This window comes from Boleophthalmus pectinirostris, unplaced genomic scaffold (assembly GCF_026225935.1).
Source record: "Boleophthalmus pectinirostris isolate CB_2022bp ecotype Guang Dong unplaced genomic scaffold, ASM2622593v1 HiC_scaffold_3, whole genome shotgun sequence".
Lineage (NCBI taxonomy): Eukaryota > Metazoa > Chordata > Actinopteri > Gobiiformes > Gobiidae > Boleophthalmus > Boleophthalmus pectinirostris.
In genome coordinates, this window is record NW_026571299.1 from 32,424,689 (window position 1) to 32,449,608 (window position 24,920).

A 24,920-nucleotide genomic window follows, 5' to 3' on the forward strand; every position below is an offset into this window, starting at 1 on the left:
TATTGCATCAAATTGAAAGTGCACTGTATCGAGATATTGTATGTATCATATCGCCATCTTATTAATGATACCCAGCCCTAGTCCTAATCTGATTGCCTGTATCAGCTTTAAGGTTAAATACTGTACATTTTATTGCTCCCACCTAATCTGGAATTTGAACCAGTTACCTTTTCGTTATCGGGGAGGACTGCTAACCAGACTGACACTTTTTAGACTTAACGCTGGTCAGTTGTATTGTTCATTTAGCTGATGAGCTTCGTACGGTCTTTTTACTGTGTCAATAAGTAAAGTGCTTCTCTTATTTACAGTCTGTAGTGTGGCAGAGTGACAGGTGCACACTGTCAGCTCCATTCATCTCTACTGACCCACTAACCAGGACCTACTCTCTTTCATTTGACGGTATTCAAATAACAGTAACTTCTAAGGAATACATGACAGTACTTCATTGTGGTATTTAGCCTTCAAACTGTACAGTGTGACTAAGAAAATGTGAATTTTTCTTCTCTAATTGGTAAAATCTATGAAAAACAGTGCATCTAAGATAAAGCGTTTTTTAATCCCAGTATGTTTTTTCACACTAAAGTATAATACAACTCAATGTGAAAGTATTTTAAGTGTTCAGAATACAGTACAAAATACATTTTAGTGCAGGTATTCATTGTGTAACTTAATGAAACAAGCACTTATCTGACCCTCCTCTAAAAAAGTTACATAGTGCACTTTTTATTAAGTATGTGCACAGAGCAGGAGAGATTTAGCGAGATTAAAAACATGATGAAGCGTAACCATAGATACGAGCTATAAATTATGTTGAAGACTTGTTTTCGTGATAAGTCATAGCAGCTCACCAGGGGAATACACATCTATAAACGCTTTGCTAAAACATGTCGGTGACTAATAGCAACTGCTTCTTTAGGTTTTCCAGCAGTTGCATGGCATAGATATAAGTGCCTCATTATAAAACACTCCATACCAGGTTTGGAATTTAGTCTAAAACTGACTGCAATAATGTTCAGCTCCATATTTCAACAAAGATAGTGGTGTAGTGGTGTAGTGTTCACCCAACAACTAGGGGATTGCAGATTCAAACCTCGTCATCACCACTTTGCCTATATTTTAGTCTGTTCATGTAGTGTGCTCTGTAGAGGGAATGGATATACCTGTAAAAAATAATTAATTACGCAGATATTGATAGATAATAAAACTAGTACTGAGACTAGATAGTGATACAACTCATTGGAATAAGTTTCGCTATAGACCTTTTACACAATGGTCGGAAGTGCCATGATGTAGGGTAAACGTCACGTACGTTAATGCTTTTCTGTGGCAAAATATCTGTGGAAATGTCTCAGCTTCATAAATCTGCCCCATCACCAAATCTTCATCCAACAAGGTCGACAAAGAACATATTCTGTCCATGAAGAATTTATCCACAACTATCAAGGTAAGAAAGACGAAAACGTAAAGGCGAACAACGACGACGCATTAGTGAACTACTCCTGAACAAAACTAACATTATGGTCATGAATAAAACATAAGTAATAAGTCATTCATTAATTAGTAACTTGTGAACTCAGACTGATTCTAGAACTAAAATAAAAAATAAATTTCATGATGTAGATATTAGCACAGAGAGATTTGTGCAGTTTAAATGCTACAGATGTTCACAGATTACATGTCAAACATTTAAACTGCACAAATCTCTGTCTATGCTAATATCTACATCATGAAATTGATTTTTAACTTTAATTCTAGAATCAGTCTGAGTGAACAAGTTACTTATGTTTTATTCATGACCATAATGTTAGTTTTGCTCAGGAGTAGTTCACTAATGCATCGTCGTTGTTCGCCTTTACGTTTTCGTCTTTCTTCCCTTGATAGTTGTGGATAAATTCTTCATGGACAGAATATTCTTTGTCTTGCTGGATGAAGATTTGGTGATGGGGCAGATTTATGAAGTTGGTGGAAAATACGCGAGACATTTCCACAGATATTTTGCCATAGAAAAGCATTATCGTTAGTGACGTTTACTCAACACTTCCAGCCGTTGTGAAAAAGGTATATTGAAATGAAAATGTAATCAATAGGACAGCACTGGATAATAAGATCATTATTGCATATCAAGCTTTTCTTATACTGAATTCTTATTAGGCCCCTTGTGTTACGTGCCGACACTTATATTGATACTTTGCAGTAGCATGACGCTGGGGGGGAGTTCTATTTGTCTATAAGTATATGGTGAAATGTTCAACAGTTACTATGGTGACACATTAAACATATAAGTAAACACAGCCAAAAAAGTTTAAAAATAGCCTGAAACCCAAGAATAAATAGATATAAAAAGCACATTTTCAAGGGTCATTACCAGCATTCATGGTTCTGTTAACGTGTTTGATTTTCTTGTTTAACAGCACAAAGTTCACCTGTAGTTCCAATTAAAGCAGCTCTTTCTGGTCAGACTATAAATAAAGTTTATATTAAAGTCTAACAGGCCTCAGATAGGGCAGTGCTTACAGTTCGCATCACACCCCGGGAACATTAATGACATCAGCTGTAAAGTATGAATACATTTACATACATACATCTCTCCAGTTAGGTCATTCTTGGCATTTCTATTTTTTTATACTGCAGTAGACACAATAATATAGCCTTAACATTATCACAACATCATATTAGAAAATGAGCTTTGATTTATACTTCTGCTGCAGTTGTCACGGTGATGTGTGGTTGTTCTCGTATAGTTTAACAGCACAATGACTCTAGAGATACTCAGTCCTGTGGCAGTTTGTCCCCAGGGAGAGACCGTACTTTGAGTCAACAATGAGTCCTCCTGGCAACATTTTATGCTCTGAAACTAGAGTGTGTGATGATTTATAGTTTGGTGCGTGCATTGTTTTGACAGAAAGGATTGAGTGACTTTCCATGAGGCTTTGATAGTTAGTCATAAATGTTTCCCGGGGGTTTTATAATAGCAGTAATTTAAAAAAAATAGGAGATATGTGACAGAGAATCAGGACCTAACATTATAAAGGTGCACTATGTAACTTTTCTGATGGGAGGTACATGTTCGGTACATGCTTGTCTCCATGGGGATATTACTGCTTTGCTTAGAAAGTTTCACAGTATTACATATTTCACAGCATTACGGCTGTTTTTCTAATTCATACATGATTAGTGTGAGTGGGGTCACCTCTCCACAGATCCGGCCTGTAACTTGACGGCATCCCTTGCTTGTCTTTATAGAGATAGATACGTTTAATGCCATACTGTGAAACATTTCAAGCAAGGTTATAATATCTCTGTAGATGCATGCACATGGCAGAACCTCCACTAAAGAAGCAACATGAGACATGCAATTTAAGTACCGTAATTTTCAGACTATTGAGCGCACCTGAATTATCAACTAAATTTTAAATAAATTTTAAGAACGTTTTCAAGAACGTTTTCAAATTCGGGCCATCTGCTTTTATTGCCTCTGAAAGCTTTTGTCGTCCTTTTGCATTGAGTTAGTTCGTCACAGTGCCGTCGCCAGCATCTCACCATCGACTCACTGATGCTGAGCTCCTGTGCAGCAGCTCTGTTTCCTTCGACAGCCACAGCAGTTGCCTTTAACTTAAAAGCTGCATCATCTGCATTTCTTCGTGTGTTTACCATGAGGAGGGTGTGTATAAAGTGCAAAATAACTGTTCAAAACACAATCAAATGAGCATCTTCCTCAGCGCATCACTACGTCTCTCCCCGTGCTCTATGGCGCATGTCTCCTACAGAAAGAGCCACTGTCTTGTCTTGTCAACATGTCAGTGTCCTGTAGGATTTCAGCAGATTTCAGGCTTTCTCAGGGGCTAGGTTAGTTGTATCGATCAGGTATGAGTTACAGCTACTGAAGTTTGAGATGTTTCTTCTCGTCATTTACACATACGGGTAAGACGTATCCCACTCACTATTGTTAATCTAGCAATATAACTTATTTTATCACATGGCGATAAACTGTTTCAGTGTGCTGACAATACCACTAGCTAACGCTGCAACTTCATGTTAACCCTAGATCCATGTGTAAAACGCACAGACAAGTGGTGCTTTCTACACTGAGGCTGTGTGCACATCCGCTGTGTTGCCAAACCATTGACCGTATTTATGAATGGACAATGTTCGTTCGTTGTTTAAGACGCAGGGTTCAAAGTGTGGAAAAAAAGTAGCTGCTTATAGTCCGGAAATTATGATATATATATTTTTTTTTTTTTTTTTTAAATACATGTGGCATCAAATTTGAAGTACTTTTTGTGTACTTGCTTACACATTGCACAATAGAATAGAATGAGTTGGAAGTTTGTGAAGTATTTAGTGAGGGAATTCTTCAACTGCAGCTTCAAAACAGTCTCTGCCACTCACCCTTTGAAAATACTTGGGTTATAGTATTAGTATACTGTAGTTCTGCAAGACCAGTACCTGAAAGCCCTGGCTATGAGTTGCCATGGTCATAAAGAGGAGGACCGTGCACTGCTGTGGTTTGTGGTTTTGAGTTGAATAAGTCTGAGCAGGTGCCTTGTGTGTACAAAGGAGTGACTGTGACCTCTTCACCTCCTCAGGCTTCAGTGTGCTCAGGTTTTGCACCGTTTCCTCTCAGTGCGGAAACTCTATTTGAGGACACATGACGACAGGTTCAGTTTGTTGACCTGTAATCATTAGGTTATTATTAATAGTATGATTTGTTGGCTTTAGTAATCATAAAAGACTTACAAAGATGAAATGAAAAACATAACATTGATAATTATATTGTAATAATAATAATGCAGTAATGTTGTATTATCTTATATTATCTTGCTTTACAATTTGATACATAATTTATTCACTCCATATAGCTGCCCTGAGACAGACCGACAAAAGCGAGGCTGCCAATCTACACCATCAGCCCCTTCAACTATCACTAACACTCACACTCGCCGCATTCATACTAGGCAATGTTGGTGAAGTGTCTTGCCTAAAGACACAATACCAGATTTGCCACTTCTGTCCCACTTTGGCACCTGGTGTTCATATCAAAATGTGTTTCTAGTTTCAGTACTATTTTTTTTAGTATTGGTTTTACTTTTGCACCTTGATGTCAGCCCGCCTCTCCCTCTCTTCGCCTCTTCTCCCTCTCCTCCCTCTCCTCCTCTACCTCGTGTCTTTCCTCTTCTCCCTCTCCTCCTCTACCTCGTGTCTTTCCTCTTCTCCCTCTCCTCCTCTACCTCGTGTCTTTCCTCTTCTCCCTCTCCTCCTCTCCTTGCCCTTCATGTTATGACATCTCTCAGGTTGTATAAGAGACTAATGGCGTTGTCTTGATGAATGTTCTAATGTAGCTCTGGGATGAGCTTCTAAATTGATCGGACGATGCTTTCTCTGAGTGTGGGTGGTGCTTTTACAGCATGGACCACCGCTAGCTGCTCAAGCACTCAGGGGTCAGAAAAGTGTCCACAGACCTGTGTGATAACTGCAGCGCTCTCTCTATCATTTATGTGGCTTCTCCTATTTGAGCAGCTCTTATGGATGCTCGGAGCTGCAGAGTGTAGTGTGGATCTGCATTATCTCTATGTGCTGCTGGGTGCCTTGTGCTAGTGGAGTGAGCTTATAGTTTGTCATTGTGCTCAAAGAATGGATGTTTTTTTTTTTGCTCTTGTTTTTGATAAGTATTTTTTATTTATTTTTTTGTTTTGTTTTTTATTACAATTTCCAGGATTTTAAAGTCAGGTGCCATTCTTAACAAAGAAAAAATATATGTTTTCTTACATTTTTGTAATGAATACCAGCTCGAGCGTTCCCCTGAAAGTCTCAGGGCAAGCATCCCGTTCACTCAGCTGGAAGGTCCCCCTCTTCCCTCCGCGCGCCCCCTTCTTTTGGGCGGCACACGGGTAACTGCTGTGCCCTGGAGAGGGGGTGATATTCTCTCTGGCTGTGTCACGCACTGCATTCTATATCATAATAAAATGAAATGCAAATGTAACAAGGCTAAATGTCAGGCCTTGTTTATTCATGTTATCAATCTTCCCAAGGAGGCACACATTTTTTCAGTGTGTAATATCAATATAGTGCTCATTTGCTTGCTGAAGTTTACTATGGAATCCTATTTTAAATAATTTTTTAGAACAAATGTGTTGAGAATTTTTTAATTTATTTATTTATATGTATATAGATTAACTAACTTGGTTTCATAAAGGGTACAATAACAATAACAACAATATTTTATGTAAAAAATAATATGTGACAAAATACATGATTATATGTTTGAACGCCTTTTAAATAACTATGATTATGATGTTTAAAAATGTTAAGGACATCACAGATATTAGTCACATCCTAATAAAATCAGCTATTAGCAAGGATTGGCATGTCTGGTACTCCACCTACTCTTAAGTTTAATGCCTTACTGTAGAACATTCCAGGCAACAACATATTGCATCTCCATAGTGACAAGCAGGTGGCATGTACTAGAGAAGTTACTCAGTCAGTCTTTAATGATGGCTAAAAAGTAAACAGGCTGTTAGCTTTACACAGGATAAAGCCATAGACTGTATATAAATGAACACAGCTAATAGAGTTCTAAATAGGAAGTGTTCATGGGCACGCTTCCAGCTCCATCGACTCTTGTTTCTAATTGATTTTACACTGGAAAAACTGTCAGTCCTCTGTCTGTAACTGCTGTGAGCCTCATCATTTTGATCTTAAAATGTTCGTATAACCCACTCTACACGATCCTGGTGTTTTTATTTCTCTGTTTTGGACATAAATAAATTCCCTTTTTTAAAATGGAACTGGCAACTGGCTTCATTTTTCTGGAGGTGGACGCTTTGGGTGACGTCACACTCACTTAGTCCACTTCTTTATACAGTACATCTATGGTATAAAGTTATTACCAAAAGTTATATATTGCTACTCAGAACTCAATAATACATTTTAGCCACTTTGACTAAACAAAGTAAAAGCGTGTTGGGGGTGAGGGTGTTGGATGTTGGAAGTGTAAGCAATGGGAATAAGTTTAATTGAATCTGTGAAGGTGTACTACAGCCATCTATTTGCCTTGACATTTTAACTTTGTAGTACTCTAAAAATAGCTCCGTCAACACATTATAGGATTTAATTTATTTGCAGTAGCACTAAATCACTGTAATAGCTAATAACACCCGCAGATCAACCTCCACATCACTTCAATTACAAACACGATCTGTCTTCTCAACAGCCTGTCCAAGGATTACTGCTTAGCTCGACAAAACCCCACAGAAATATCCAGTCTTATGTCCGCGGGCCCCACGTATACGGCGAGGGCGACAGACAGAGGCAGCCTGCAGGTAAAACGCATGAATAATCGGATTTGGGAGCAGAGGAGGTGGTGAAAAATGTCCCCCGATGTTGGAACATGTAGCAGAGAAAAGCGTTTACCTCGGGCCAAATGGACAGGAGGAGGACAGGGGCTTCTTATCGAGCTGAGGCAGAGCTGGGACTGCTACAGGCGCGCTCACCTTTTCACTTTGACTTATTATGAATGCACAAACAGTCATGTGAGTAGGACTGTCGTGATAAATCTTGAAGTGTGATATTGCTGAAGAAAATATAGATAAATGATAATATTGAAACTAATGTAGGTCTGATATAATAACCCTAAAGCAGGATTGTGCACCTAAAACATTGTCAAAAAAAGGGTTTTATTTTATTTATTTATTCATTGTCTGTTTTTGTTTTGTTAAATATTAAAATCAATTTAAAAAATGTCAGAATGAAACACTTAGTAGTTAGGTAGTAAGTCATAGAAGTTATCAATTTACCCTTTTCAGCTCAAATCTCGTCGTAGTACTGCAAAAAAAAAAAAAAAAAAAAAAAAACGTTCCCCCTAGTACAAAGAAAAAGTACTCACAATAAATACTGACCACCAAAATATTATCAGTGCATTTTGTTGGGGCTTTGATTTTATTTGATTGTAATTAAAGATGCTCTATGTAACTTTATGAGGGGCAACCTGTTTGTTTCCATGATGATGTTACTGCATTTCCCAAAATGTTGCGCAGTTATACAAGCCAGTGACCTGTGAATGAAACAAAACAAGTAAGATTAAAACACGACTTAAAGCTCACAAGAGTCAATTTTGTGTAATATAGGACCATTGGTATCGAATTCCAACAATATTTAAAAGTAAAAAGATGTATTTTCAGACATTTCATTACCATCTAAAGCGCGTGTGCCTGTGCGGTGGTGTTGCAGAGGAATGAGAAGTTTTTCTGAGCGTTACAAATGTGAGAGGAGCCTGCTGTGTCTCCTCTGTCTGCTGCTTCTGTTCATTTGTCTCTGAGCTCCACACAAGACCCCTCCAGCCAATGTACTGCTTCACACACAAGCCTCTGATTTATGGCATTTAGAGGAATGTTCGGAAAATTTTACTTCAGTCATATTTTGTTTTGTTCTTTTTGTGTTTTGTAATAAATCCACTTGATTATCTTTTTTTATAGTTGCTTTTTGTAGCCTACGGTGTGATGTTGTTATACTCTCAGATGGGAGGAGGAGTCACTTTTCCTTACTGACTATATGATATCCTCATAAGAAATGTTTAAAAGAAAAAAATCATACATCCTGAAGCAACTTATTTCTATTAGTGTCTAGACCCTTGAACAAAATTTTCAACAAAAAAATTCAGCATTTTAGCATCATTCATTCTGTATTAAATATTACTGGCCCATACAATGTTGTTATGCCTTCTGAAACCCATTTGTAATCACGATTCACTGTAAAATAGCTTAAAGGGACAGTTCAGAATTTTGGACACAGGACCTCATTTCCTAGTGAGCCAGAGTGTTGGAAACGTGTGGAGACACTTTTTAAAATATTCCATCCAGTCCTTGTATTTGAGAGGTCGCTAGTGCTAGGCTAGTGCATGTTAAAGGTTGTATGGAGGATTTTTTTTGTTTCAAGTTGTCAATGATAGCATTATAGAGGTGCAGTAGCCTTGTAATTATGATGACCAAAAAAAAGAGAATAAAAATTCATCAACTCTGGACGTGGTGGGGCTAAACATTTGCCAATAGATAACGACACTGCCTCGTTATCTGTTAGCTGACAGGCTGTCAATCAATCTCCCTACGTTTCTAGCGTAACTGACTTGCTTGCGCGCCGCCGGTACGTGGTTTACATACGCCTGTCACACAGTCCACAGACGCAAGCCGCACAGACGCTGTTTACTCCACCAACGCGACAGTTCTTAGCGGCATTTTTTTACCTATATCTTCCTCGCAGTTAGCACAAAGTTTGTTGCAATGGCAGACAAGAATCCAGGAGCAGTTAGCCGCAAAAGAAAGTCCGTTTTTGAGATCACTGAAAGAAGAAGACAAGGGGAAAAGCAGCGAAGCCAAACTAAGGTGATTCTTGAAGATTCATTCCAGCGATGGCGCGACTGAAGCAGACGCAGGGTCTAAAGACTGACGCATTGGTCGCCAAATTACTCCTGGACAGGTCACTTCTGCTTATTATGAAAACGTACTTTATTTCCAAGAGCTAGTCAAACGTTTTTCAGGACACGAAAGCGATATCCTATGTCTGAAAACGTAATTTTCAAGGCAAAGAAAGAGTCCGCTTGCTGCTGCGTGTTGTAGCTAGTTCATTCGCACTGAATCTCCGCGCACCCTTCTCTGCACCCCTTTCCTGCTCCTCTCCCCGCTGCCCGTTCCGCTCTTCCCCCTGCTCCTCACTTCTCCGGGCACGGAATCTCCGCGCACCGCTCCTCTCTCCTCTCCCTCCTCTCCCTGCTTCCTGCTCCACTCTTCTCCCTGCTCCTCACTTCTCGTCCGCGCACAAAATGTCCGCGCACCCGCTCCCCCCGCTCCTCACTTCTCCGCCTTGCCTAACCAACACTGTAGTTAGTTGTTTACAAGTCATGTGCAGCGCACCGGCTGTAAACAAACCTGTTTCTGGCGTAAGGAGGAGGCGGGAGGAGGCGTTTCTACGTAGGGAGCTGTAGGGGAGGGGGGGTGGTTTCACGCAACATTTGAAAAAGGACAAACAGTCGCGGGATTTCTCGTTCCTTGGAAAATCCTCTATACAACCTTTAATGGCCATAGTTAGCCGGCCACTAAAAACAGTCACTCGACAAATTACCCAAGGCAAAACAATTATAACACCAGACTGTCGATGTGAATGTCTGTGTTAATAGAATAATTTTAGAAGTAAAACCAACCCTACATTTGAAGGATTTATGTCTGAGCGGCAGCACATTGTACTTCCTGATAGAAAGCTTGGCAGCAGTGGACTGATATATGAGAAAATAGTCCCTCAACATGCGACGATTCATGTGTTGGAAGGTTAGTTTTATTTCAAACATTATTCTATCAACACAGACATTTACATCGACAGTCTGGTGTAATAATAGTTTTACTTCAGGTGTTTTGTGGAGTGGATAAGAGCATGCTAACTATGGCCATTGACATGTGCTAGCCTAGCACCAGCGACCTCTCCAAATACAAGGACTGGATGGAATATCACTAGGAAATGAAACCCTATGTCCAAACTTCCGAACTGTCCCTTTAATCCTGATGACACTTTAGTTTTGATGTTTTCATACACTGCAAAATGCCAAATTAATATAACTTATATTAAGCAAATGTTATTTTGATTCAAGTAATATTCTCATGACAAGTAAAACTATTGTTTGTACTGTAATATAGGAAAATACATGTGGTTAACTATTCGTACTTAAAAAAACTAAAAAAAAAACAAAACCTAAATCTTGTGTTACTTGAATCCAGAAAAAAATCAAATGTCGATTGGTAGATAATTTTACTTGTCTAGTCAAATCAACTCAAATCAAAGTTCTTAATTTAAGTAATTTGAAGTTATCTAGAATTTACTTTTTGCAGTGTATCTTTCAGATTTAGATGGACAGTGCTGTGGTTGAGAGGCAAATGTTTTGATCACACATTTGGTGGGTTTCTTGTTTTCACAGTTTGAGTGGGCTAACTGTGCCTCTGCCTCCTTCAAATCTTTGGAAATCAAGAGTCAATTGTATAATGGTTAATGCTGAGCCATGTTCTCAGTCAGATCAGAACTACTCAGCTGTTAGCCTGCTGTGCATTGACTCAACAAATATGTTAAATACTTCGGTACGATGGGCCTCATATTTGGGTTGGCAGTTCCTACGACTAAAACAAGTTCTCTCTCTGATCTGAGCTCTCATTAAACCCCAGCACCTGCAGTCATGAGCTTTCACATGAGGCATTTCCTGTCCGAGAAAAGAGAATGAGAAAACATGTATGTGTCAGCACAATTTTGGTAATATTGCTGGGAGATTGGTCACAGTCTATTAGTTGTGGCCAAAGTTGTGAACTAAACCACACAATTTTATGACGTATGGAGCTCAACAGTGACTGCCTGTTCTGATATTCAAATTTCCATTGATTTTTCCCTTACACTTAAAAAAAAAATTCAAATATTAAGACTTCAAAGACATCGCAGAGACCAGTCACTAATATCTAATATCCACCACACGGTTGTTTTAAGCCCAAAAAGCACAGTTAAAATGCAATATTCTGTGAAAAGCAATAATAATAATAATAATAATCATACTTTTAATATACCGGAACATTTTTTCAAAGAGTCTAGGAGAAAAATGAATGATACATTTATTTCCAGAAGCAGGTGGGTGGAGAGTCACTGTTGAGCTCCATTATGTCAAAGTCTTGTCTCTTCTTATTCTCGTGGACCCAATCTCTTGTCTTCTTTCGCATCCCCTACCCTCTCTATAAAGATGATAAAACTATAGGTCATTCATTACTACATAGCTGATTAGCCCTGAGCAAGTTTTCATTGGCTTAATAATGTTTTTTTGGAAAGTCTATGGGAAAAAAGAATGAGAAATTGTTTTCCAGAACCGGAGGGTAGATGGTCACTGTTGAACTCCATTATGTCAAAGTCTTGTCTCTTCTCGTCCAGTGTGAATAGTGTCTCATCCCTACCGTGTCTACACAGATGATAATAAACTCTTCCCGTGTGCCTCTTCAGTGCTGCTGCGTGAGGAGGTGGTGCAGCTGCAGGAGGAGGTGCAGCTGCTGCGTCAGATGAAGGAGGTGCTGAGTCAGGACATGGCAGATGCTCGAGGTTCCACAAACGCTCGAGGCTCCACCAACGGCCTGTCTGCGTCTGAACTCCGCACCCAGCTTGGGGACAAGGAGCAGGAGCTGGAGCGCGCCAAAGAGGCTCTCCAAGGTCAGACAGTCACAAACATACAGATACAAGCACATACAAGTCAGTGGGGTTTAAATCAGTGTTAAAGGTGCATTGTGTAACCTGCTTTTCTCCATGGAGTTGTTATTGCTTTGTCTGGAATGTTTCACAGTATGGCATTAAACATTTCTATCACTATGGAGACCAAACCAGACCAACTTACAGGTCAGATTTGAGGAGAGGTAACCCAGCGACTGTCAGAATACCTGTTTTCTAGGTATTTTTGAGCATTAAAACCACCTGTAATTGAATAAATGTAAGGCAGAACTGTTTAATGTCCAATACTGTGGAACATTCCAAACAGAAAAGTGATATTTCCAACAAGAAACAAGAATGAAAAGTTACAGTGCACCTTTAAAGATGCTCTATATCATCTTTTGCCACATGGTTGAATCCATAGAGATATTATTGCTTTGCCTAAAATGTTCCACAGTATGCAATCTATCTCCATGGAAACAGCACTAGTTTACATTACAGATCTGTAAGAATGCATGTTTTTGAAGGTAGTTTAGAGAAATTAAAACAACCATTAACTAATGCTAACATATGTTTAAAGCCACATGGGAACATTTCAGGTAAGCAATTCATCAGAAAGGTTACATTGTGCTAGTCAGGCTGGTGCCACCTAGTGCCTCCACTCAATTTCATTTCTCTCCAGCGATTAGGTCAGCAATCAAAATACACTAGATGGTTCGCAAAAACCCTGGAAGTGCGAGTTCGGGCACCAGCCAATCAGCGAAGAGCCATCCAATGTTGGCAACAGTTCCCAAGATTGAGGATTTAAAGCTGGAACAAAGAAAATGTTTGGTGAATTTTATTAAGGGGAAAAACATTATTGCTCTTCTTCCTACAGAATTTGGGAAAAGCTTAATATACCAGTTAGCCCCGTTAGCGGCACATTGCATACGTCACGACTAAATAGCAGTGATTGGTTAAATGAAAAAAAGTACCTGCCTACCCTCGAGTGAACGAATTCTAACACTGCGAGATCAGACTGGCTGATAAATCAAGCTAACATTGTGCACCTTTAAACATAGATTATTTTACAATACATATACTTTTGAATAGACTGTAAATTATTACTGGATACTGGGGGCCATGGCACTACAGATGAACATTTCCAGATACCAGGAGCTACAGGCTCTTTAGTTCTATATTCAAAACCAAACTTTTCTTCCAATATGGGATTCAAGCCTGAGGGAGCATGGAGAGCTCTTATTGTTAGCGAGAAAAAAGAATGACAAAAAACAAATAGCTTTTTTCCTATTTTCTCACCTTTGATTATGTAGAATAAGCCGTCTTTCTCGATTTAGTTTTCTATTAAATACAATTTCAAATCTGTGTTTTTTTGTATCTCAGAGCTATACTTCATGAGTGGCATTATAATAGACATACTTAAGGGCAGTGCAATTATGAAATTTCAATTAAGATAGAGATTCATGTTACTTTATAAAATGTATAATTTACTTTTTAATATCAGGGTCTACAGTCAATCTTCTGTCAGGAAAAGCATATACCGTAGTTTGAAGCAGAGTTCAGGCAATGAGTACAATGAGTCTGTATTGTTAATGTTCACAAAATTGAAAGCATTTTTTATTTATGTATAATATATAATCAAATAGAAAGATTTTGATCAAACATGAGAGCAGAAAATTGTTAATATCACCCTTCCCTATTTTTCCTGTTGCTTAACCCGATAAGATAAATATTCTACACTATGTCTAACACTGTAAACGTGTGACATACATTCTGCCTCTGGCCCACCCTACAGCCACCACTCTTCAGATGTTGATAACTTCATTAAACCGTTTAGAAGGAGTGACATGAAGAAACATACTGCAGATGCTTTGATAGTGGTTTGGGGCTAATCCGCTGTTTTATATTGGCTTGCATTGTCAGACAAGTGGCAACAGTTCCTCAGTTTGATCAGATCACATTTGGAGCCTTGGTTTCAACATGAGGCTTCGTGTGTGTCTGCAACAGCCAGCCAGGCTCCAGCTCTTCACCTCGGTTTAATTATCGTCTATCAATCACTACTTCTCTCAAATACTCGTGTTGTACTTGAAGCTGTTGATTTCATGTTCTGTGAGGTCATTGGGCATTTTATCCCTGAGTTTACAGTAAATGTCAGACACACAGTAAAATAGTAATCATGCGGTACAGTACAGTTGTCTTGATCAATTGAAGTACAAACAAAATATTCAGCTTAGAAATACTAACTGATGTCCTTCTCAATGTAAAAATAAGATAGTAGTTCAATATATGAAAGCTGGAACAATATATTTTGAGGCTCAATGTTTCTAGTGTATATAATTCCTCAGTAAAAAAAAAAAGATTTTGTTGTTACTTGTTGCTGCTCAGGCCTTTTAATGCTACAGTTTATTTAAAAATTGTTTTACTGGGAGTTTCCTTTGACCAATCCTCAAATGAGCTCATGCCATTGCACCTCTGCTCTGAGAAACCACAGAAACTCCACACTTTTTAATGAACTTTATGAACTAATTTGGGTGCTTTGTATGTTTTTTTGTGTTCAATTTTTCTTCTAAACTATGGACGGAATAATATTTGTGTCTGAAATAAAGAATAATAATATCCTGCTTTATTGTTATTACATCAGGTTCATAAAATAGTTTCAATATCATCGTTTATCTCAGTATATCTTTGTAGCAATATATTGTGGTTTAAATTTGTTATCGTGACTAAACCAGGTTCATATCAGATCAAAGGTGACATGGACAATGATGGACAATACCAAAGATTTTTATTATTATTTTTTTTATCTGATACCAAGTAAAACTATGGTATGTATCGCAATATCAATGTAATATTTTGCATTATTAAAACTATACAGAAACTACTTTACTATAGAATTTTAGTATTGACGTCAACATCTTTGCTCCACACCAGCGTGAACTGATCTAGAAATTGAATATAACTGCAGATAAAGTAAAAAATGACCAAAAAAATTTCATTTTTTTTTCTTTTATTTGGCATTAGACCACCTATCTTTAAGGCCTATATGGTGAAAACTAGAACTAAACAAGGATCAGGAAGCAAGTGTATACTACGACTAAACAAGGTAACACAAAATGTAAACCCGAGTTTGACTAAACCACTTAAACTGATCTCCAGGACTAAACAGAACATAAAAGTTATTTGAAGATTTAAAATAATACTTGTACATTTGCTGCCTCTATAGTCCCAGCGGCTTAGGTAGACAAGGTTGTTTTTCACTAATACGAGGCTAGCAAACTGAAAAAGACAGTTGTGGATCGGTACTCGTCACTTGTCATGCCGTTTAGTGTTGCACGCTCGTAAAATGTTGTGCAACTGCTGCCGAACAGGTTTGAATGTCAGGCTCCAGTAATGGATGAATGTTAAAGACAGGAATGCTTTCTGAATGACACATGTCCTCTCTCTTTCTCCCTCTCTGTCGCTCTCTGCCTCTGCCTCTCTCTCTGTGTCTCCTTTTCACCTTTCCATTTATTCCTTCAACTCTCTCTATCTTTCTCTCCCTCTGCCAGCGCCCCTTTTTCACTCAGTCTTTCTCTCCTTCTCTCCTCCTCCCGCCACCTCTCCCTCTCTCTTTCTCTCTCTCTCTCTCTCAAACAGGAATGCTTTCTTCATTCCTCTCTCGCACTCTCTTCTCTCTCACTCTCTCTCTTTTCTTCAACTTTCTTCTCTCTCTCTCTCTCTCTCTCTCTCAGGACAGCCTCTTCTTCTGAATCTCTCTCACTCTCTCTCTCTTCTCTCTTCTTCTTCTCTCTCTTTATCTCTCTCAAACCCTGCTGCTCTCTCTCTCTCTCTTTTCTCTCTCTCTCTCTCTCTCTCTCTCTTCTCTTCTCTCTCTTTCTCAGACAGCAATGTTTTCTGAATGTCTCTCTCTCATGTCCTCTCTCCTCTCTGTCTCCTCCCTCTCTCTCTCTCTCTCTCTCTCTCTCTAATCTCTTATTCTCTTCTTCTATCTCCTTCCTTCACTTCTCCATCTCAGTTTCTTTCTCCTCTCCTATCTCTTTCCTCTACCTTTCCCTCTTGCCTTCCCTTCTCTCCCCCTCTCATCCCTCCCTCCATCACTGCTGCATCGACATACTACTCTCATGTATTCAGTGTGTTGTGTACGGTGGAAATTCGATAGGCCCTGGTTACCACATAGTCCAGTCAAAACAAATAGCTGGATGCACAAATATCTGACACTATCCCACTTGTCTTTAAAAACGGTTACATCATCTTTCCCCAAGAGCAACCTGCAAAAGCTACAAAGTCCATACACAGAAGACACACTGCCCCCTAGTGGTTACCTACAGTTCAATTGATATTATAATGGAATTCACTGTCAGGGACAAAACTACAAGTCAAGATCAAAGTGGTTCATATAAGAATTCACCTGGATTAATTTATTGTGTACTTTGTAACTTTTCTTCCATTTGCTTGTTACCATGGATATGTTTTTGTTTAGCCTGAAATGCCCCAGAGTGTGGCATTAAATGTACTCTTGCAAAAACGCGCATTCTTATTGTGAAACTAAACTAAGATCAAACATATACATTTATTTAGTTATGCCTTATTTGTCACCAGTCTCTTTCTATACTTGCTACTTATTTTGAATGTATTAACACCATTTATATTTGTAGTCTTTGTTATTATAATATATTGTGATGCGTGAGTTAACCAGGTCTAAACCAGGTCACAAACCATGAAGCTCAACCTACCCTTTGTACTTTCCTTCTTTATCGTCTCCATAGCGATGAAAGCGGACCGTAAGCGTCTGAAGGTGGAGAAGTCAGACCTGGTGAGCCAGATGCAGCAGCTGTACAGCACACTGGAGAGCAGAGAGGAGCAGCTCCGCGAGTTCATCCGCAACTACGACCAGCACAAGAAGGTAACAGGCACAAAAAGACGGTTTTAATGAGAAGAATCAGGCCTCAATCAAGCTCTGATGAGAATTCATACACACATCTAGCATCTTCATACTATTTTAACTAGGGGTGTCAAATTATCGCGTTAATTGCGATTAATTAATTACAGTCATATTTAGCGCGTTATGTTTTTTAATCACGTTAATCTTATTTTCAATCTCTAACTTTACTGTTTCTGTATGCAAGTTGCCTTATTATAAAATCTGTTTTTAAGTGTTGTTAGGACACAGTCCCGCACTGTGCAGTCCTGCTCTGCTCGCTCCCGCAAAGAATTGTAGCCTAATTTTCATTCCCGTTCTTGCCCACATTTGCGATAAACCTGCACACGTCTGATCTCTGAAAACATCGTGATACAGACACAGAACAGACTCACCATCAGCAGAACATCCCTCTGTCACAGAGAGAACATCTATATTCCACTGAGTCGTATCCTTTAGTAGAAGCTGAACTGCATCAGCGCACAAGAGCGTTTTTTTTTTCTCCGCTTAGTTTATGCAAATTAGCCATGCGGTTTTAAGTTTCGTTTCTGTGAGAGTTGCGCAAAGCTGCATTAAACACATTATAATGTCAAACGGGCTGATGTGGCTCTAGAGTGGTCATGGTTTATATGTTGTAAAGTTGAGTTTATTTATGCAGATTAATAATAGTAATAATAATGATACTTATATAAAAACGTTAATGATAGTATGAAAATAATGTAATAATGAATTCAAATGAAAATACCTCAAGTTGAATGCTTTTCTCAGCAATTTTTAGGTGAGATTAAAAAAAGAGATTAATTAATTACAGATCATAATTAATTAATCTCTCAAATTTTTTAATCGCTTGACAGCACTAATTTTAACATTGGTTATGTAGAGACTATTTAAATCCAGTTCATCCCAGTTTACCCAGCATGGCATAGAGTGTTCTGGTGTTGGTTTGGCTATCAATACTGGCTTAAAGGTCCTATATTACACTGTGAGCTTTTAGCCATGTTTGAAAGCTGTTACCTCATCAAAAACATACCTGAAGGTGTGTTTTGTTTCATTCACGCGTTTGAGTAAACCTTAATATAAGTCTGTCTATACTTTATCTTCAAAGCTGAAAGCTCAAAGTTTCAAGTTAACATGTTGTTCAGCAGAGATTGGAAATTCTACAGCTGAAATTGTCCAAATGGTTCTATTGAGAGTATATCGATTTTAAAAACACAGTGGAGCACTTCCATGTATGTTTGTGATGAGGAAACAACTTTTCAATTACAAGATATACCAGACAATAGTGTAATATGGGACCTTTAAAAAGGGATTTACAATAATTAAACACTAACAACTGTACAACTTGATCACGTGAAAATATATTATGTAATAGGTTGTAACATCAGACTATTAATTACAAAGTTTCATGTGCCAACACAAGTATCAAAATACATCAATATAATTTTGGGTGGCATCTTGTAGCCTCAAGCTGAACCTTTCACTTATCTTCTTACATAATCAAAGCACGTAGAATGCTTCATCCAAGTGGAACAGAATATGCTGACTACAACATTAAGGTTATACAAATAGTCTTAACAAAACTTCTAACCTGCTTTTATTTAAACTAATTCAAGCATAGTTTTTGTTGTTACATGACATTGTCTACTGTGGCTATGTCTATATGCACACAAGAAATGTGATTGTTATCTGATTTCTGGAGTTATCAGATTATTGAAATGTCATGTAAACAGTTCAGTCTGATTTGCGTAATCTGATTTCTTTCTGATTTGTGCAGATTTTGACCAAAAAAAAGGCAAACTAAAGAAAATATGAAGGACCAAATGTGGATTGTTATTTTAAAACTCATTGTTCTTTGACAAATACAACAGTTTACCGACACTGACAAGTCTCCTGCTGTGATCAGATTTCTTTTGTGCATGTAAACACACTCCTAAATCTGATATAATTATTGGGTTTTCTAATTATTGCAGTTTACAGAAGTTTACTGGTCATATAAATATAGCCTGAAATGATACATATTTTCATACATCTTTTCTCTTTCTATTTTCTGAAATGGTGATTTTTTTGTTTTGTTTAGGAGAGTGAGGATGCTGTGAAGGTGCTGGCCAAAGAGAAGGACCTGCTGGAGCGGGAGAAGTGGGACTTGAGGAGACAGACCAAAGAGGCCACAGAAACAGCCGTGTCTCTGCGCTCTCAGATCGACCTCAAGGAAAACCGCATCAAAGAACTGGAGGCCGAACTCACCATGGTACTAACGCTAATGGACCCACAGCTACTTCAGCGTGCTACTTCTGCCTATAGTCTACATATGTATAAACTCCAAAATATTACTGAAACAAATCTTTTATAGTTTTTTAAAACCCTGTTGTCATATAGTGGTTGCTGTTGGTATAATTCACTTTCAACTAAAGATGGACTACACCAGAATTTAACTGGGTCTAATGCAGCACTATAACTTAAAGCAGACCTGTTATGCAAAATAGACTTTTCAGAGCTTTTACCCATGTTATAGCAATTTCCCCTCATCATTTACCCACTCAAAGTTGTATTCAGAGTGATTCATGCATATTTGAGTCATCTTTAATCTCTCATTTTCAAGATCAAGCCACCAGCATATGCCCACTGATCTGTATTTACTTCGTTCTCCAAAACATTTTCTTAATCAGTGATGCGTAAAGGCTTCAGCAGAGTAGTCAGTAACATGATGTGCAGCTTTCCATTGGAAGTGCTGTCAACTTCACAGCTCTATGTTGTGATGATGTTCATGCCAACATCTGCTCCCATTGGGCACCACAGTTTTTCAAAAGTCAGTGGGCAGCATGTTTTTTTTGTTTTTTTTATGATAAATTTTATGAATTAAAGTGTGCAAATTATAACATAATGATCCACACATGTCATAGATCATAGATTATAATATAGCAGGTTCAAGCTCAATAAGTAAAGTAGTTCAGGACTTAAAGGTGCATTATGCAACTTTTCTGGTTAGGGTTCACTGATCTTCATGCTGCTGTTGTTGCTTTCCACAGTATGGCATTAAACATTCTGGCTGTCACCATTCCAACATTTTCATGGAAAGAACATGTACATAATGCGACTTGAAGTGAAATATGAGATTGTGCTTACAAATGAACATGATAATGAATTGCAATTAAGTATTATTTAATGTATCCAAAATAATTGCAATGACTACAACATGTCTGACTCTGGAGTCTTATGAACAGTCTACATTTCCTCTGCTTTTGCCAGATTAAGACTGTATGTCTTTTTCAGTGTCAAATGTCACTTAAATTCTCATTATATTTTCTAACACAACCACCTCACATACTACAGACAGAGGCATTCAAAGCACTTTCCTTTACAGTTTTATCGCACACATAGTCCACATTCAGATTTGTAGTCAGTCTTTATGCAAATAAACACTCTGAAGTAATCAGTAGCAATGCTTTGCTGCCTCTTGGCACTGAAGGGATTAACCACACAATTTGCATATGTTTAACTTGGCGTCAGATTTGAATTAACGGTTCATCATGCAAGATTTAAGGGTAATTTATAGGCACAAATAGATAAGATTACACCTTTTTTACTACCGCATCAGAGAAGCCAATGGGATTATTCTCTATGACATCATCAGAGGTGTTTGGTTCTAATGTTTTGGCTTCCACTTAGACACAAACAGCACAAATAACTACTTTCTCTGAACCTCCTGATGAATTAAATGCACTTTAGGGGACAGAAACTGTTTTGCACTAAATAATCAGTAACTATATTTGAACATACAGTAAATGATTGTTTAAACATTTTATTTGTGTTCCTAATTGTATGGGTGAACATATTTTTTCTTTTTTATATAATTTATGTAAATCCAAAATATAATCTAGAGATTAACTAAAATGCATTTATTGTTTTAATGTAGTTTTAAAATGTTCTAAGCATTGGAGAAGGTTAATTGGCCATAATGCTGTTGGTGTCCATAAAAAAGACACTGAAATGCATTAACAGAATAGACTAACATAAAAGGAATTTGTAAAGCATTAAATTGCATAATATTGATATGCATAATATAATATGATATTATATTATGGTCATTATTACCATCTCACTCCTTGTAATTCCAGGCTAAACAGTCCCTGGCCACTCTGACTAAGGATGTCCCGAAGCGTCACTCTCTGGCGATGCCCATGGAGCCAGTGGTGAACGGGAGTCAGGAGTGGGTCATGCATCCAGACCTGCCCCTCACCGCCGCCATCCGCCAGAGTCAACAGACCCTGTACCACAGCCACACCACAGACCGACCTGGTAAGCACACTCTCTCGCCTCTGCTCCCTGAGGTGTCTGTGCTGCTGGTGCAAAACTAACCCTGGTTTCTCAAAGCAGTGGCTCCCAACCTGTTTGCCTTACTCCTTTTAGCTATATCGTCCATTCACGTCATATCATGTAGATTTAGGAGAGACTCATGCAAAGTTTACTTTTATAAGCCTTAAGCCATCTGAGAACAGTCTTCCCTCATAGTTAGCTTATTCAGAGTTGTACTTAGATCGATTCATGCCTGTTAGAGGGGATTGTCCACCAATGCCCATTGCTCCATTGTTCACTGTCCTGTAAGTGGCTTTATTATTATTATTGAAAAATATGAATATGACACTTTTTTTTTTTTTAAATATCTTAGAAAAACCATAATATCCTCTTGTAGTTTCAACAACCAATGAAAATTAAGTCCAGTTCGGGTCATTAATAAAATCTCATAGTTGACTACAAAACATGGCAAATTAATCTTTATTTAGAATGAAACTACCCCTCATTTAAGTGCTTATATCCTTACACTAGTCCGCGTACCTCAGGCTGGAAACACTGTGCTAAAGGGATCTCATACTAACTTTGGGACTTGTGTGTGTGTGCGTGTGTGTGCGTGTGGTGTTCACATCACATGACTCCAGCTGTGGTGAGGATCAGCCCGGGACACTCCAGACAACCCTCCGTCATTTCAGACGCCTCTGTTGCTGATGGCGACCGGTCGTCCACTCCAAGTGACATCAACTCTCCGCGACACCGGACGCACTCGCTCTGCAATGTAAGAACAGCCGAGCTGTGATTTCCCAATTTGAGTCTGCACCAAATTTGTACCAAAATACAATCTGTGCTCAACATACTGAATTATTTTCAGTACACTATCCACTCTTTTACTTTTACCATGTGGATATTTTAAGTTAAATATGATCCCAATGCCCACCAAAACACATGATTTAACTGCTAGTAAACCAGAGCAAATCATAACAGACAAACATAGAGGTTGATATTTTACATTTTTGTCTGAAAATTGTATGCTTATAATGCTTATTATGCTTAATAAGCAATGGCAGACTAGACTACAACTGACAAATAACATTTATAACTGTTTTTGAGTAAAATCATGGAAATATAGTTAGTCTATAGCAGATAAACATTACTGCGCACATTTGTTAAATGACTCAAATTGGGGAATGACATATCCAACCCAAATAATCACACCCCACATTCACATGTGTATTCCTCTGTCCTGTTTTGGCTTGTGGGTGCCAGCTGCTTTTGGTGGTGGTGTTTTTTGTACAACAGGGATGCACAATATTTTACGATTTTGAGCATATGGCAAATAAACATTTTGAAAATGAAATGACCATACTAGATAATTTTGTCATATTTATTACAACTGTAAAATTATAGTAAGATGAAAAGACTCACATACTGATTTTTAAAAAAAGAAAAGAAACAAGAATTTTAAAGAGGAAATGTAACTATTTAATCATCATAAAAATACTTCTTCATTTACCACTTTTTTTTTTCTCCTAGTTATTAATGACTATTTTATAATATATGTTTTATGGTCTGATCAAAGTGCACAGCCTTCAGCGTGAGTCAGAAGATATTATTGTGCATTCCTTGCTAATGCCGTTTTGCTGGCATGTAAATATGTATGCACATTTGTAATAATAATGCCTTTGTTTGGTGGCTGTAGTCTATGGAGGATTTGGAGGACCAGAAGCGTAAGAAGAAGAAGGAGAAGATGACGTTAGGCTCCTTGTCGCGGGTCTTTACTCGGAGCAAACAGAGGAAGTCCCTGGACCCGGGTCTGTTTGATGGTACAGCCGCCCCTGACTATTACATAGAGGAGGACGCAGACTGGTGATGCATGTGTGAGAGTGAATGTGTACAGAGGCCTCAGAGACTGCTAAGATCCACTGTACAGACCCAATGTATGTTTGTAAATGAGATATATATTTATAGCTGTACATGTATGCATATGTACATATAAATATATACTTGGGGATATCATGTGTAGATGCCTCTATGCTGTGTTATCTTCAAATGTCTAATGTTTCATGTTTTTTATAAATCTGGAGACTTGAAGGACTGTTTATATGTAAATAAGTTATTGTGAAACTAGTGTTTCTACTGTAAATGTCATTTGGATTTGTTAGAGTTGCTTTTACCATGCTCTTTTTGAGTTTTTCATTATTACCAGTCATTTAAATGGGGATCTGATTTGCTTTGATTGTTATTTATAGGCTAAATTTTGTATTTTTTACTAAATATTGCAACTTCAGCGCTTTTGATGTTAAGAACTGCCTCACTCTTTTCACTGAAACATATCAGAATGTGGACAGTACGGTGGCCTCGGAGGTTCACACCAACACTAAAATTAATCAGTGTTGCAAGGGGGTCTGTTATTGCCGATTTATTTAGTACAATTTAGTAGGATAGTGTTTGTAGTTGATAAATAGTGTGTCCACAAGTATAAACGCTTATTTTAGATATAAGGCAAAACTTTATGGTACGACCTGTAGCTTCTGTCAAACATCTTTATAAAAACTGCTCATTTTTATCATTGCTAGTAACCAGAATTATTGTGGGGTGTACATAATTTATATGCATCTCTATTCTAGTGTTGCTGTGATCCTTCTGAGCCACCATAGGGACAGTCCTAGAGGCCTCTTTCTATTACCGACTGAAAATATCCATAAATGGCATACCAAACGGTAAACACGAGCCTTATGTAAACAAATGACTAGCTCATAGTAGCTAAACAACACCATAGTAAGATCTGAAAATGCACATCTGGCTGTTTAAAATGCTGCGAGTGCCAAAGTTTTAAGAATCTGTGTCCAATTCTGTCACACTTGTGTCTGACCGTTACTACTGACTGAGACCTGTTTAACAAGTGCCAATAGTTTTAAAGGGAATGTGCATTGAACCCTGCATGATCTCCTATGTCTTCAAATCCATTCATTGCCAATCAAAATAATCCTCTCCAAAACCACCTTTCCTTTAACTAAATGTTTTCCTTGCATTGCAATTATTCTGTTCATGTTTGTTTCATCCCACCTCATCTTTTACAAATCGTGGCTCTAATAATATCAGATTTGTAATTTAGAAGATGTTGCATAAAAAAATGGAAAACTATTGAAGTATTTTATTTAAAAGATAAAATAAGAGCTAACTAAACATATTTATCTGCTGCGGTTGTTGCGGCAAGATGTACGAATTTTAGAATTTCCAGAAATGACTATAATTGAAAGAAATCATATTTTAAAATAAAAGAAGTAACTAAACTCCATTCTGTGCCTCTCTTTCTCTCTCTCATACATAAAAATAATCTTGTTTTGTGTCTAACGTGTCTCTCCTGCCTCCTGCTGGTGAGTAACTGCATCTGTGACTACCAGCTGTCTGTTCAAGGGATTATTCATAACAACAAGAGCGAATAGAAAAACACAAGAGACGAGACCGCCATTTGAAAAGGCTATGTGGTCACTTGCATGCA

At 38.0% G+C, this 24,920-nt stretch overlaps 1 protein-coding gene across 12 annotated transcripts in view; it reads left to right on the forward strand.

The window, feature by feature from the left end:
* The window catches only part of LOC110168616 (kazrin-like), a 218,572-nt gene extending 193,856 nt beyond the window's left edge, over nt 1-24,716 (forward strand). For 11 of the 12 annotated variants that reach the window (XM_055160714.1, XM_055160709.1, XM_055160713.1 and 8 more), the window contains 6 exons: nt 12,013-12,216; nt 16,977-17,113; nt 19,206-19,376; nt 21,244-21,424; nt 22,063-22,196; nt 23,118-24,716. In XM_055160714.1, the coding sequence (XP_055016689.1) occupies nt 12,013-12,216; nt 16,977-17,113; nt 19,206-19,376; nt 21,244-21,424; nt 22,063-22,196; nt 23,118-23,288 (998 nt within the window). In that variant the 3' untranslated portion in view covers nt 23,289-24,716. The remainder of the gene's footprint in view (nt 1-12,012; nt 12,217-16,976; nt 17,114-19,205; nt 19,377-21,243; nt 21,425-22,062; nt 22,197-23,117) is intronic. The other variant, XM_055160720.1, reaches the window with a different exon arrangement.
* The last annotated feature ends 204 nt before the right edge of the window (nt 24,717-24,920 follow it).